Here is a 13,409-nt window from a genome sequence, read left to right on the forward strand (position 1 = left end):
ACATCACGAGTATCGAAACCTGAATTGAGGGGAGGGGTACCAAACTCAAAACGTTAGTCCGATCATTTTTTAAAACGTAATTATTAAAGAAGTGTTTGAGTTGCTTTTTAACTTAATATATAATTTTGAGAAGTCAAATCGAGCTAGACATCAGTTGTGAAACTAACGTACAAAGTTATTAAATTATGGTGAGTAGAAAGATTAAACAAACTGCTTGCATAAAAATCCTCAGGAATTTTTGTCACTTCTGCTTGATAAACATTATAAATTAGATAATGTATAACAGCCTGAAAATTAACTGTTATCTTAAAACTACTTGTCGTACAAGACATGACCTCTATAAAAACAGCTGAATAATAGCGATCAATTTTCTTGCAGGTATTGCTTTTCGAGACCACCAGGGGAGAAAACAAAACTGTGCAGTAATACCAATAGTAAGCTCAGCACGCAATTGTTTTTAGATGTAACACGAACAGGCATAATCCTGATGCCGGTTAACGTAAACCTTACACACCACGTTTCTTTATTATTTAATAAATATGTCAACAAAGAATTCAACAAGTAAAAATCGTTTGTAACAACGCTGGTTTGTTTTGTAAACATGTAACGAGATCATGTATTTTTATTCTCTGTGTTATCTACAAACGTACGACTCTTAATGGGAAAAGGTAGTATTTACTACCTGTGTAACATGTATATTTGTATCGTATTCGATTGTAATTTTGGCCTGATCAACTGCCTTTATTTTTCTTTACTTGGCAATATAACTAACTCCCCGATTAATACTAACTTTTTACCATAATTTCAAATTTGTAGTCTATTTTTAATAATGTTTTTAAAAATTTGTAGTACATTCCAGAAGAAATTAAACATTTGACAGTAATGTTTAAAAAGACTTTTACTCTCGAGACAATGATAAGAAAACAACCTTTCGTTTCAGCCAGTGTTTCAATCAGGACTAGTAATACAGAAATATTTTATACTACACTGTATTAGTTATTTTTCTGCTGGCAGAAAACGTAGGCTGAAATAAAAGGTTTTATCATTATTACCTGGGGAGGCCTGTGTTTTCTTATAGCAAAGTTACATCAGATTATGTGCTGTGTCCACCGAGTGGAATCGAACCCATAATTTTAGCATTTTAAGTCCAAAGGCTTACCTCTATCCCATCGGGGGACTACCTGGAGAGAAAAACTCATCTTTATCAATACATTAAAATGCTTTTATGAGAATTTCTAGTTTCCAGTCTAAATTTCAACATCTAACGTGTAATAATTTACACTTACTAATTTCTTGTTATCATATACACTGTTATAATTTCTGAAACATTCTTAATGCTATTTTGTACTAGTCTTTAATTTCTTGTATGCAATACACAGTGTGTCCGGTATTGTTAATACCTATTTGTTGTTTCCGGTGCTCAACGCGATATCATACCAGTAATTTCCCAATTTTCAACAGATCCCTCAATTTCACAAACGGAAGCTACTTACAACACCCAGGCATATCTCCGTGGATGTACAACAAACAGAGACCTGACCTGAACACAATGAAGAAAGGGGAAGTAGCACGAGTAAGTAAAGTACTTCCACACATCACGTTATATATTGTAGCTGGAGTTAAACGTTTCCTGTGATATAAGAAGATATTCGCCGCTAACTGTATACCAGAAACCAAAATTACCTTGATTCGTATCAAAACGTAAACGTCAATACCTTTGAAACTAAGTTAAAACGAAAGGGTTGTATTATAGTGTTTGATTACATAACAGACCAGTTTTCTTTCTATATTACTTGTAGCCTAGGTTAAAACCTATTTTTAAATGATTTTTCAATATGTATAACAAGTGAGCCAAAAATCCAGATATTATTCTGAAACGAACCTAATTCCCTTATAATAACCTTATAATAGCCTTATAATAACCTTATATTAACCTTATAATAACCTTATATTCGTGCTCACTAAGATGCCACATATCCTAAACTCTAGAATAAAAAATAATAACATAGTTTTTATACGTGTTACTGTCAGTTTGTGATTTCAACAACGATCGATATTTTAACAGTTTATTTTACTTCCAAAATATTCCCATTTGGAGCTTAGCTGTTTATCTTCCTCAACATTATTATCTGTTTCTTCCGGAAGTTTTCTTTTGTTGTGTTCCAGTCCCACCCCAGTGACTCACCAGTAAACTTGAGGGTTTATAATACTGACATTCGAGGTTCAATCCCTGATGTGGGCACACCACATAAAATCCATTTTATAGCTTTTTACTGAAGATAAACAGAAAGAAACACCTTTCGCTTATTTCGCTAGCACGACCTACTCTAGCATCCGACTCTATGGTCCTAATAAAAATTTATTTATACCTCCAGTTTCCCACTCCTACCTTGAATAATATAATTTTAGATATAATATTCGTTTATAACTTACTATCATTATTTCTACTCATATATAATCTCCTAAGCTCTTTACAGACAAGTTTTATAATCCACTGTAAGTGTAAATTAGATAAAGTATACAGTTTTATAATCCACCGTAAGTGTAAATTAGATAAAGCATACAGTTTTATAATCCACTGTAAGTGTAAATTAGATAAAGTATACAGTTTTATAATCCACTGTAAGTGTAAATTAGATAAAGTATACAGTTTTATAATCCACTGTAAGTGTAAATTTCTGATTTTCACTTCACCTGAATTTAATTAAAGAACGTTCTTTATCTTTTCTTTGTTGTTGCATTTCACGCAAAGCTACACGAGAACTTTCTGCGCTAACCATCTATTCCTTATTTGGAAATAAGGAAAAAGGCTGCAATTTGCAGTTAATAAGGCGTATAAGGAAACAGAAAACTTTCGTTGAAATATTATTAGGTTTAATCCCAAATCACTGAACCATATCTACAAACTAGGTTTGTACTTTGTTGTGGTCTCAACGTATAAAAAAACTTAACAGTTTTCTGTTACTGTTGTTTCAGGTCATTTTTATCAAAGATAGAAATACCAGAGAAGAAGATTAACAGCATAGGAATATTACTGTAATTCTCAGAGACATTACTCTGAAATTTTGTAGTTCCTAATCTATTAAACTGTGATAATAAATATCTCCAATGGTTAAGATATGTCTCCATATAAAGCATCGATGTTCCTGCGTTGTTCACATTTTCACAAAATGGAATATAAACACTTAATTATAAAACGATGCATTCATTCTAAGATCGTTGTTGTTGTTTTTTTGCAATGTGATAAAAGTCCTGCATATATTTCAGGGTTGTTGTTTTTTCAATTTTCTTTTCAAGACATCTAAAGAGTCTGAAGAACTAGACATCGACCTTAATGACACTGACCTCACCAAGGCGGCTACTAAAATCCAGGCATCTTTTCGTGGCCACAAAGTTAGGAAAGAAATAAAGCACCGTGACGAAGACAACAAAGAACATGTCTCAAATGAGAATCAGTCCGTGTGTGGTTACTTTCTTCTAGAATTATTGTGTAGTATATTAAATATTCTACTGTTAATAAGTAGATAGCTACGTATTTAAAAAAAAACATACATATAGAGTAATCAGTATTTCAGAATTAAAAATTTTATGGTGTTAGGTAAATACAAGCTGAAATCGTAAAGTACGAAACCAACTTTAATAAAATAGCCTTTTTAACCATTAGTGACCATACTGATTTATCTTGATGAAAAATATTTTGTCCAGTCCAACATAGTTTTCGTTGAAATAGTTAATTTAGCTTGTTATAGTTTTATGTGGGATTTTACTTGTTTTAACAAAATAGAATGATAATTCGAGCATTTAGTCATTTTCAGCTACTCAAGTATGTTTACATTATAGCAAAGTAAACAGCACTTTTCCTAGCACAAAGCTAGGCAAAGGATTATCCATGCTGTGCTCACTACTAGTATCGAAATCCGGTTTTTAGAAGTGTAAGCCTTAACACCTTCGCTAATCCATTGATAGATTTTTTATTTTTTAATGGGAAACAAACATTTTCAACTGATCTTGAATGATAAAAGTATTTGCTTGATTTATTTAGATGAATGAAGAAGTTGACCTAAATGATCCCGAGTTATTAAAGGCAGCTACGAAAATCCAAGCAACCTTTCGTGGTTACCAGTCACGAAAACAGGATAAAGACGAACGTAAGTACTGAAGTGGCTCTTGTTTCCAGTGGACTACTTCTGTCTTTTACTTAGTTTTGGAGACGAGGGTATCAGACCATGAAAAGTTATTCAACATGTCAAAACACTCGATTACAGATTTTTAAAAGAAACGACTGCTTTTTTACAAAACTAAGTGAGGATTCTGTGTGCTCGTGATATTCAATCATTTGTTAGAAATTTGCCATTAAAAGTGTCTTGTCTAATTATATACTCTAAGCCTAATCATTTCTTCGCCGACAGATTTACAAAAAATCTTTCCATTGCCGTAAGACAAACACCTAGTTCTTACACAAATATCTATATATATTACGTTAATTACGCAACAGTTTATCGGGAAAATGTATAACTGTTTGTTTCACCTTGAGGACAAAGCTAAACAGAGCGTTACACAACAGTGTAACATAATTCCATATTAAATTATATTTTGCATACAGAAGGCATAAACTACATCACAGTACTTGAATTTTTGTTGTTATTGTTGTTACGCACAATATTCACAATATAAACAGAGCGTTACACAACAGTGTAACATAATTCCATATTAAATTATATTTTGCATACAGAAGGCATAAACTACATCACAGTACTTGAATTTTTGTTGTTATTGTTGTTACGCACAATATTCACATGAAATGGTTTAGCTTGTGCTTTTTGTATGCAAAACATATTATATTTAATCATACTTTAATTCTTTTGCCCACCACAAGTACTTAGATCCGATTTGTAGCGTTACAGGATATGATTTCACTCTATGTGCAAGTGTTTCAACGTCTAGTGATATAAAGTTGAATAATTATTTCATTTTTTATTTCAGAATAATTATTTGGACGTCCGAGACTGCACGACATCGCTACACACTGACCTATTTGTTCTAAAATGTGTTTAGTTATTCATTTACCGAGTTATCGCTAAGCTTAAGAAATCAATTCCGATTTTATTAGAGAAGTTACAAAAAAAATGAAGGAAAGCGTAACGAGATTTATTTGATTAATTAACAACGGCGGCAGAAGGATAATACTGACTGGAAAGAAATTTATATTTTCTATTTACCATTTAGTAATTTAAGGCTTCGTGTAGTAACTCTAGCTTAATTGTCGTTTCAATGTCCACGTGTATTAGTTTCAATGGCGTTTAGAAACATTTTAAATTATAAATGTTAAACGATATTTCGTTGAAATTGATTTCATAATGGTAAATTTCGGCACAGTTAAATTAAAGCATCTTCACCATGTCACAAATAATAAACAATTAAAAATAGAAATAACTTGAATAGAGGCGTTTCCATCTTACTCCTCTCATTGCACGAGCTGTAACTTGTCGATATTAATCTATCTTCTGATTTTTAATTATTATGTCATTACTCATTCCAAACTTTTCTAAACTGACTGTGAATTGCTTCGGCTCCCTGCTTAAACTTACGCCAACTATTGCTTAACTCTTGTGATTTGATTGGAGTAAATAACCTTCTCAAGCAGTCATTATTCTTTTGATAAATATTTTCGAACAATATCAACTTGAATTTTGTTGTAAGCTAGTGCGACAGTTAAAACTGTTACTTGGTAAGTAATATCAATTTCTAGCGATAGACGGCGTCAAGAACAGTTGTATGAAACGTTTCTTTGTTGCTTTCTTGAAATTGAAAGCTTTATCACCATGTATTGGTTTCCCTGCAAGCGACAGTAATCATTGTTGATTAGAAAATTTCGCCCAGTTTAGGATTCTATTTTAGTTTCAACCTGAGAAAGTTTTTCAAATCTGCTCGTTTCATCCGTTAGAAACAAAATTTACGTTTATATGTTGATTCTCCGAATATTTCTGAATATCGTTCTAATTATGTTCTAATATAGAACCTCCGGTGTTTATTTCTACATAGCATTCTAAATAAAAATGTGCAAAATGTAGTTTATAAAATAAACGTTTGCGAGACAAACAAAAAAGAAAACACATCATAATCAACATATTTCAAAAGATGGTTCGATTAAACAATAAACCATTTACTGAAGTAGAAGCCATTACCTTTGAAACGTGAATCATACATAATCTGTAAAAAAAATGAAATCAACTTAATTTATTCAGAATAGGTTGAAAAATTTTAACGTTTTTTCAAAGTTACACAACCTTATTAAAGCTGAAAGTGACCAAAAAACGTGGGTCTGAAGAAACGAGTTTGTCCTTCGAGATCATGATGTCGAAAATTTATAACCTACAAAGGTCGTGGAAGTAAAGGTTAAGTTAGAAGTCACGTGGTATATGTTTATTATACTAGTAGTATGAATATTTATATAATCACATTTTATGTTCATAGTTTATTAAAACTGTAAGCATATCATGGGGTATGAATAAAAGTTCTGATGAAAAATTGAAGCAGTGTTTCACACGAGTATGTAAGTATTTCTCTCTCAAATTGTATCGTATTCTTACTATTGGATTGTCTACACGAAACTACACGTGTTTTTATCAGTAGAAATGTTACAGGTTTAAATTTGAAAACTGAAAGTGTTTTTGAAATTTCTAAGGAAATTCTACAAACACGCCGTTAAATGTACTCTATCTAGACATATATTTATTTATTAAATAATTACCGTTGTAATTCGGTAGCATTTAAAAAGTACTTAAACATACGTTTAGGCTACGTTATTCACATAATTATATATTTTAATGTTAGTTAAACGAAAAAGTACTTAACTATAGTTAAATGATGTAACAAGAAACTGTACCTTCGTATAAAGTACCTATGTTGAAAACATTTGTAGCACAGTTTCAAATTTCATATTACATTCTATCCATTTTAACCCACGTTGATTGCTATAAACTATTCAGATATTTTAATACTCCATGTAATTAATGAATTTATTAGGGAAGATTATGATAAATTTGTTCTTTTTACCTTTTCCCTTTGTATTCTATTTTCTAGTTTAACTTCCTTGAGATTCCCCGAAATGTTTAGTGGAAGAAATTGAACTTGGGCTGTATAGATTTCTGGTTGTATTTATTCAATAAAATATATTACGTCCACAAATTAATAAAAGCAATAAAATTTAACATACCATCCACAACCTCCTCTTTTTATTCTATTTCACAAATTAATGTGTAATTTGTGATGTCGAGAAACCCACTTGTTGAGAAATTTATATGCAAAAACGGCTCGTTTAGGTTGAGGAAATATTTTACATAGAAGAGCGAACAACGTTTCGACCTTCTACGGTGAACCTGACGATGACCGAAGAAGGTCGAAACGTTGTTCGCTCTTCTATGTAAAATATTTCCTCAACCGAAACGAGCCGTTTTTACATATAAATAATGTGTAATTTGTGTAATTACATGTGTAACGGCCTGGGAGTAACCCTTGAATCTTGCAGAAAAACATTTCACATCCAGCAACACGTGGCTTAATGGAAATATGTTAAATCTGTAAACTGCATTTTGAGATACGTTACACAGATCTGATATTTTCGTATAATATTAACTGGGTGACGAATCAAAAATGATTTTTTTGTTGAATATTTAATACGTTTGTACACCTTAATCTGCTTGTATATTCCCTGTGAATTTTCTCAAGATAATTTTTAATTATTGTATCTTATCATAAAAAAACGATGTAATTTTTACTAATATTCATGTGGAGTCCTCAATGTTGTGTAGTAAGTTTGAAATTATTTTAATAATTGATGCTGTACTAAATATTATATATAATCGTTTTGAAACCATGTTTTTAATACTGTTGTTTTTGTTCATTTCAACTATATGATAATTATAGAAATTCAAATTGTTTGGTAGAGTTTGTGTGAAATTATATTATGTAGCATCACTGCCAGTTTTTAATTCTACAATTTAGGCTTAACATCCAAGTCACATTTGAAGACTAAGGTAGTAAAAATTTAATATATTGTCAAATGTCTTCTGTTTGACAATCAGTGGTTCAATTTTTTTTATAGATTTGAAAGTCCATGAAGCAAATGTTGTTGGTCAGGAAATTTAGTTTTTCCATGTTAATTACAAACATACTTCCTTCTGTTTCTTGCTGAATTTATAATTTATGATTGTATACCTGTAATAGCTGTTTTTGTAACTTTTTCCTGTTATTTCAATAAAGCTGTTTTTAGTTGTATTTTATTTGTAATGATCATTATTCTAAAACTAATAGATTAGATAAAATATTGTTATAAATACGTATAATTTTCTTCTTTTCTTCTTAAACCTTTTATTTAAACTTATAGGCTGAATGCCTTCCCATCCACAAAACTGAAATATTCTACTCCAAGGTTAGTTTAATGTGAAGTGTTTATGTGTGTTGTATATAAAAGCCACCGAGGGGCATCTAACCACTAGTTTTAGCGTTTTAAATCCATAGACTTATCGATTTCTCACCATAGGAACTGTTGTGAAGAAAACTAAACTTGCTCTATTCACGTATCACACTTTCTCGTTTTTTACGCTTAGTTTAAAAATTACTTCAATTTCACAGTCTTAACACAGTTTTACATTTTTTGCATTTGACTTACAGCTAGTTTTATAGTCGTTTCATTTTCACTTGGTTTTCAAACAGTGTGTGTCAAATAATACTGCAAGAAAGAAAGATGTTTCTGTGAAATGCCAGGACCTATTAAGTTGGATCTACAATCTCATGGGACATCAAAAGTTATGTTGCTGGACTTACAACTACTTGGAACTCCAGAAGCTATGTTGTAGGCCAAGATATTCTCCATATAAACCCTATATGTGTCATTACATGTAATATGTATTGAATCATGCCTTTTTAAATTACGTTTTGGTGGGTCTGTTTATTTTATATGAATTATTTGTATCTGGGAGTAAGTTAAATATTAAAAGCATGTAAAACTGCCAGTTTTCTTGCTATATAGCTGTTATATTAAATTATTAATAACGTCATGAGTAAGCTGTCCGATTACGGTGCTAGGATTTCTTCAAAAAAGACTTGAAGAAGGTGTAGTTGCTATGACATAGGAGAATTCGATTTATATGCATATACTTAATACTTAAACAGTCAAGGAAAGATTAAACACAAATATCCTACTTCTATATCTAGGGAGATTATTTTCTCCGCAGTAAATAATGTAGCAGACTGTGCATATATGCTTGATTAAACAAATAAACTGACTCCTGCCTTGTGTTTTCGTTCGTTACATGCTTATCTCCCAAACATTCGCCGCCATTAAGATATTAAACAGAGGCTAGGGACTCTTAATCATGGCAAACGTCGTCTCTCTCTGTACTTCATTTTAATAAAGTTAATCCCTTTATCAGGATAAAGGAAGTCATTCAAGGAAAAACGTTAAAAACAAGCTTAGAAAGGTTTATTGATATTGTATAATGAAAAATGTTTTAAACAGTGACAATATATATATATATACGTACATGATATAATGGGTCTGTAATGATAATAACATACTTTCTTAACAATTATCAAGATTTACTTTCTAAAAATCATTGAAAATAATATGGAGACACTAATATACTGAACGTTTTCTGCTTATTAGAGCCTCAGGCTACTAATCGAATCGGAAGGTCCAAGGTTCAAGCCTTAGCATGCCATTAGACACTTTCACCTACGAATCAAATTAGAAAGTACTAGGTTCGAGCTGCAATATGCCATTAGACACTTACTTGCATGGACGTTATAACTGAACAAATTCTTGTTTAATTATGTTAATAAACTATTGTTTTGTTCAATTGGCAATTTTACTACGTAGTTTTTGCCAAATCATAAATCAATTTCATTTATGAACATATAAAGCTGAATTCACAGATTTTCATCTAATTCGGTAAGGTTTGATAAAACTCGTTAGATAATTTGATATATAAATATTTTCAACTTTAACAGCACCTTGTGAGACACAGAATAGATAAGAAACCTTCACAATTTAGGCATATCTATCTCTAATTTTGAGCTGGTGAAAAAAATGGATTTACAAACATCTTCCACCCATAAGACTACTTTTAACAGACTAGCAAGGTTTGCTGTCACAGGTATAACGTCCTCAGAGATGAAAGTGTCTAATGACATATTGCAGTTCGAGCTTTGGATCTTCTAATTCGATTCGTAACCTTGTACGTTAATAAAGAGACCACATCTGGTCCACTACGGTGTCGCCATATGATTTTCAATTATTTCTTCATGATAATAAATTATATTTAGTTATTTTAATATCTAATATATATGATTTTCTGTCAAATTCTTGGACAATAATGAGTTTCTTTGTTTTAAAAACCGATAAGTTGAAACCGATTTTTATAGATTAACGAACAACTTTTAGTTAACATTTCCTGCTTAATGACTGAATTATTTTTTGTTGCTCTGAAATGTCTATCCATATAATTCTGACCTTTCTAATAACCTTAAATTATTCAAAACCATTTTTTTTTCATCTAGAGACGATTCCTTACACTCAACCATTTTTGCATCCTGCTAATAAGTATGAGTACTTGCATCAAGATTCGAACCAATACCTTGGTACACTAGAACAGGCAGTTTGTAACGTTCCTAATTACCACGTCTCCTTGATAGTCAAATTCTTTGCCCACTTTCACAAGAATAAAACACATGCAATTTAAATAAATTGTTGAACGTTCGCACCTTGACAGTGACAGAGATAATCTAAATATATGTCTGGTTATCAAACAAAATTCATGAATTGTATTGAAATTAAAGTGTATGGCTTATCAGTCACTAAATGAAGTTCTATTCCTCACTCAGTTTCAAAGAGTGTCAAACATAAATTAGTTGTTTTTCTTTGGATGGAAAAAATAAATCAATTCACAGGAAATTCATCTGATTTTGTCTCTTACAATGTGGAGCTTCTTTCTAACTCTCGAATTCCATCTGCTAGACTTTCACTAGGAAATAGGTTTGTTATAATGTTTATTGCAAAATGAAATACCTTTTAGAGCCCTTAAGTTAGTATACAAAATTTCTACTAAAGGTTATTCAAATTTCTTCTCTTATACTCCTTATCTAAATACTACAATTTCTAGTACAATAAATACTGCATGTTTTATTCCAGTCCTTACTTAATTACATTCTCTTATACTGCAGCCTTCACGTAAGTACAGCATGTATGGTGTCCTATATTACAATCCTCACATAAGTACATTATTTAATATAACAGATTTTACATAAATATAGCATCTTTTATACAACCCTCACGTAGATACTCCACCTGCTATTACAGTTCTCGCGTGAATACAGCATCTTCTATTACAGCTCTTGAGTACAGGATCACTAATTACAGTTTTACGTAGATTTAAAAGAACAATACACACTGGGATTCATGTTTACGAATTGAACAGAAACTAAATAGATCAGTATAAATAGGATCAGCACCCGCTATCACAGCGATAAGTCTTCTCTCTCTCTTATAGTTATTTGAGTATTTATGTTTATATACCCAGGATGGTCAGGTTTTGTCGACCTCTTCCTCCTTTTATATTTGTTTTAGCATCTGTCAAGTGTATTTATACATTGTATACGAGGGCCACAGTAACCCACACTTATTCAGGCCCCTATCAGGGCAATGTCCATGCACAATCTACACATGTTTTGTTTGTTTGTTTTTTGGAATTTCGCACAAAGCTACTCGAGGGCTATCTGTGCTAGCCGTCCCTAATTTAGCAGTGTAAGACTAGAGGGAAGGCAGCTAGTCATCACCACCAACCGCCAACTCTTGGGCTACTCTTTTACTACCGAAAAGTGGGATTGACCGTCACATTATAACGCCCCCACGGCTGGGAGAGCGAGCATGTTTGGCGCGAACCCGCGACCCTCAGATTACGAAGCGCACGCCTTAACGCGCTAGGCCATGCCAGGCCCTATTATCTACACATACACTTGGTGCAAATAAATCATTTCTCTTTGTAGTTCCATAATTATTTACACTTTCATTAGATAGGTATTAACTATAAAAAATTTACATGAATACCTTTCAATGTTTATTAATTAACCCCTAAATTAATGTGAAGTTTAGTTTATAGGTGGCCTTTTTTTTTGGAAAATATATATTTACTGTTGAAAGGCATTTAGGACTATTCTCATCATGTATGCAGTATCTGTCTAGTTCGCTTACTAGTTCATTTTTTATCCAATTTTTTGTCAAAATAATTTATTGTACAATGTAGGAGGCTATTTGCTATTGTTTCTATGTGTGCGTATTTATGCATGAATTCTGATGATGTAGTTCTGGGTACTTTATAAGCTGTTATAAGTAATGTATTTTGCATTGTTTGTAGTTTTGCTTTTAGTAGTTTGTCGCTTACATTTATCCGTGCAGGGGCTGCATAGTCAATTACAGGTCTAATGTATGTTTTATATATTTTTATGATGTTGTCTGCCGTACCTCCACTGTTTCGCCAGTTAGACTCCTAGCATAGTTTGTTCTTCGCCAAATTTTTGTTTTAATGTTATTTATGTGGTTTACCCATGTTAGCTTTGAGTCAAATGTTAGTTCTAAACATGTTGCAGATGTAGTTTGTTTTTGAATTTCGCTCAAAGCTACATGAAGGCTATCAGCGTTAGCTGTCCCCAATTTAGCAGTATAAGACTAGAGGGAAAGTAGCTAGTCATCACCACCCACTGCCAACTCTTGGGCTAATCTTTTCCAACGAATAGTGGAATTGATCGTCACCTTATAATGCTCCTACGGATAAAAGGGCGAGCATGTTTAGTGTGACCCAAAGTTTTGTTTTATTAGTTTCTGTAATTATCCAGGAACAAATAATACAAATAATTATCTGGCTTATGTTTAAACACGTTTCGTTTTTCAAACAACACTAAATGTGAAAACTGATTAGCTCAAAGAAGAGTAAACAAAAACATTAACTCAAAGACGAAGAAACAAGAAGTATGGTTAGTTTAAAGAAGAATAAATAAAAACATAACTCAAAGACGAAGAAACAAGAAGTATGGTTAGTTTAAAGAAGAATAAATAAAAACATTAACTCAAAGACGAAGAAACAAGAAGTATGGTTAGTTTAAAGAAGAATAAATAAAACATTAACTCAAAGACGAAGAAACAAGAAGTATGGTTAGTTTAAAGAAGAATAAATAAAACATTAACTCAAAGACGAAGAAACAAGAAGTATGGTTAGTTTAAAGAAGAATAAATAAAAACATTAACTCAAAGACGAAGAAACAAGAAGTATGGTTAGTTTAAAGAAGAATAAATAAAAACATTAACTCAAAGACGAAGAAACAAGAAGTATGGTTAGTTTAAAGAAGAATAAATA

The 13,409-nt window shown here is 31.7% G+C and overlaps 1 protein-coding gene across 1 annotated transcript; it reads left to right on the forward strand.

Moving 5' to 3' along the window:
- The first annotated feature begins 343 nt into the window (after positions 1 to 343).
- Positions 344 to 6,533, forward strand: LOC143257578 (uncharacterized). Its single transcript, XM_076516471.1, has 5 exons — positions 344 to 434; positions 1,462 to 1,573; positions 3,298 to 3,459; positions 4,043 to 4,148; positions 4,984 to 6,533. The coding sequence occupies exons 2-5, from the start codon at positions 1,517 to 1,519 to the stop codon at positions 4,986 to 4,988; spliced, it is 330 nt and encodes a 109-aa protein (XP_076372586.1). The 5' UTR covers positions 344 to 434; positions 1,462 to 1,516; the 3' UTR covers positions 4,989 to 6,533.
- Positions 6,534 to 13,409: the final 6,876 nt, after the last annotated feature.

The sequence above is a fragment of the Tachypleus tridentatus genome, chromosome 7 (genome assembly GCF_004210375.1).
Source record: "Tachypleus tridentatus isolate NWPU-2018 chromosome 7, ASM421037v1, whole genome shotgun sequence".
NCBI lineage: Eukaryota > Metazoa > Arthropoda > Merostomata > Xiphosura > Limulidae > Tachypleus > Tachypleus tridentatus.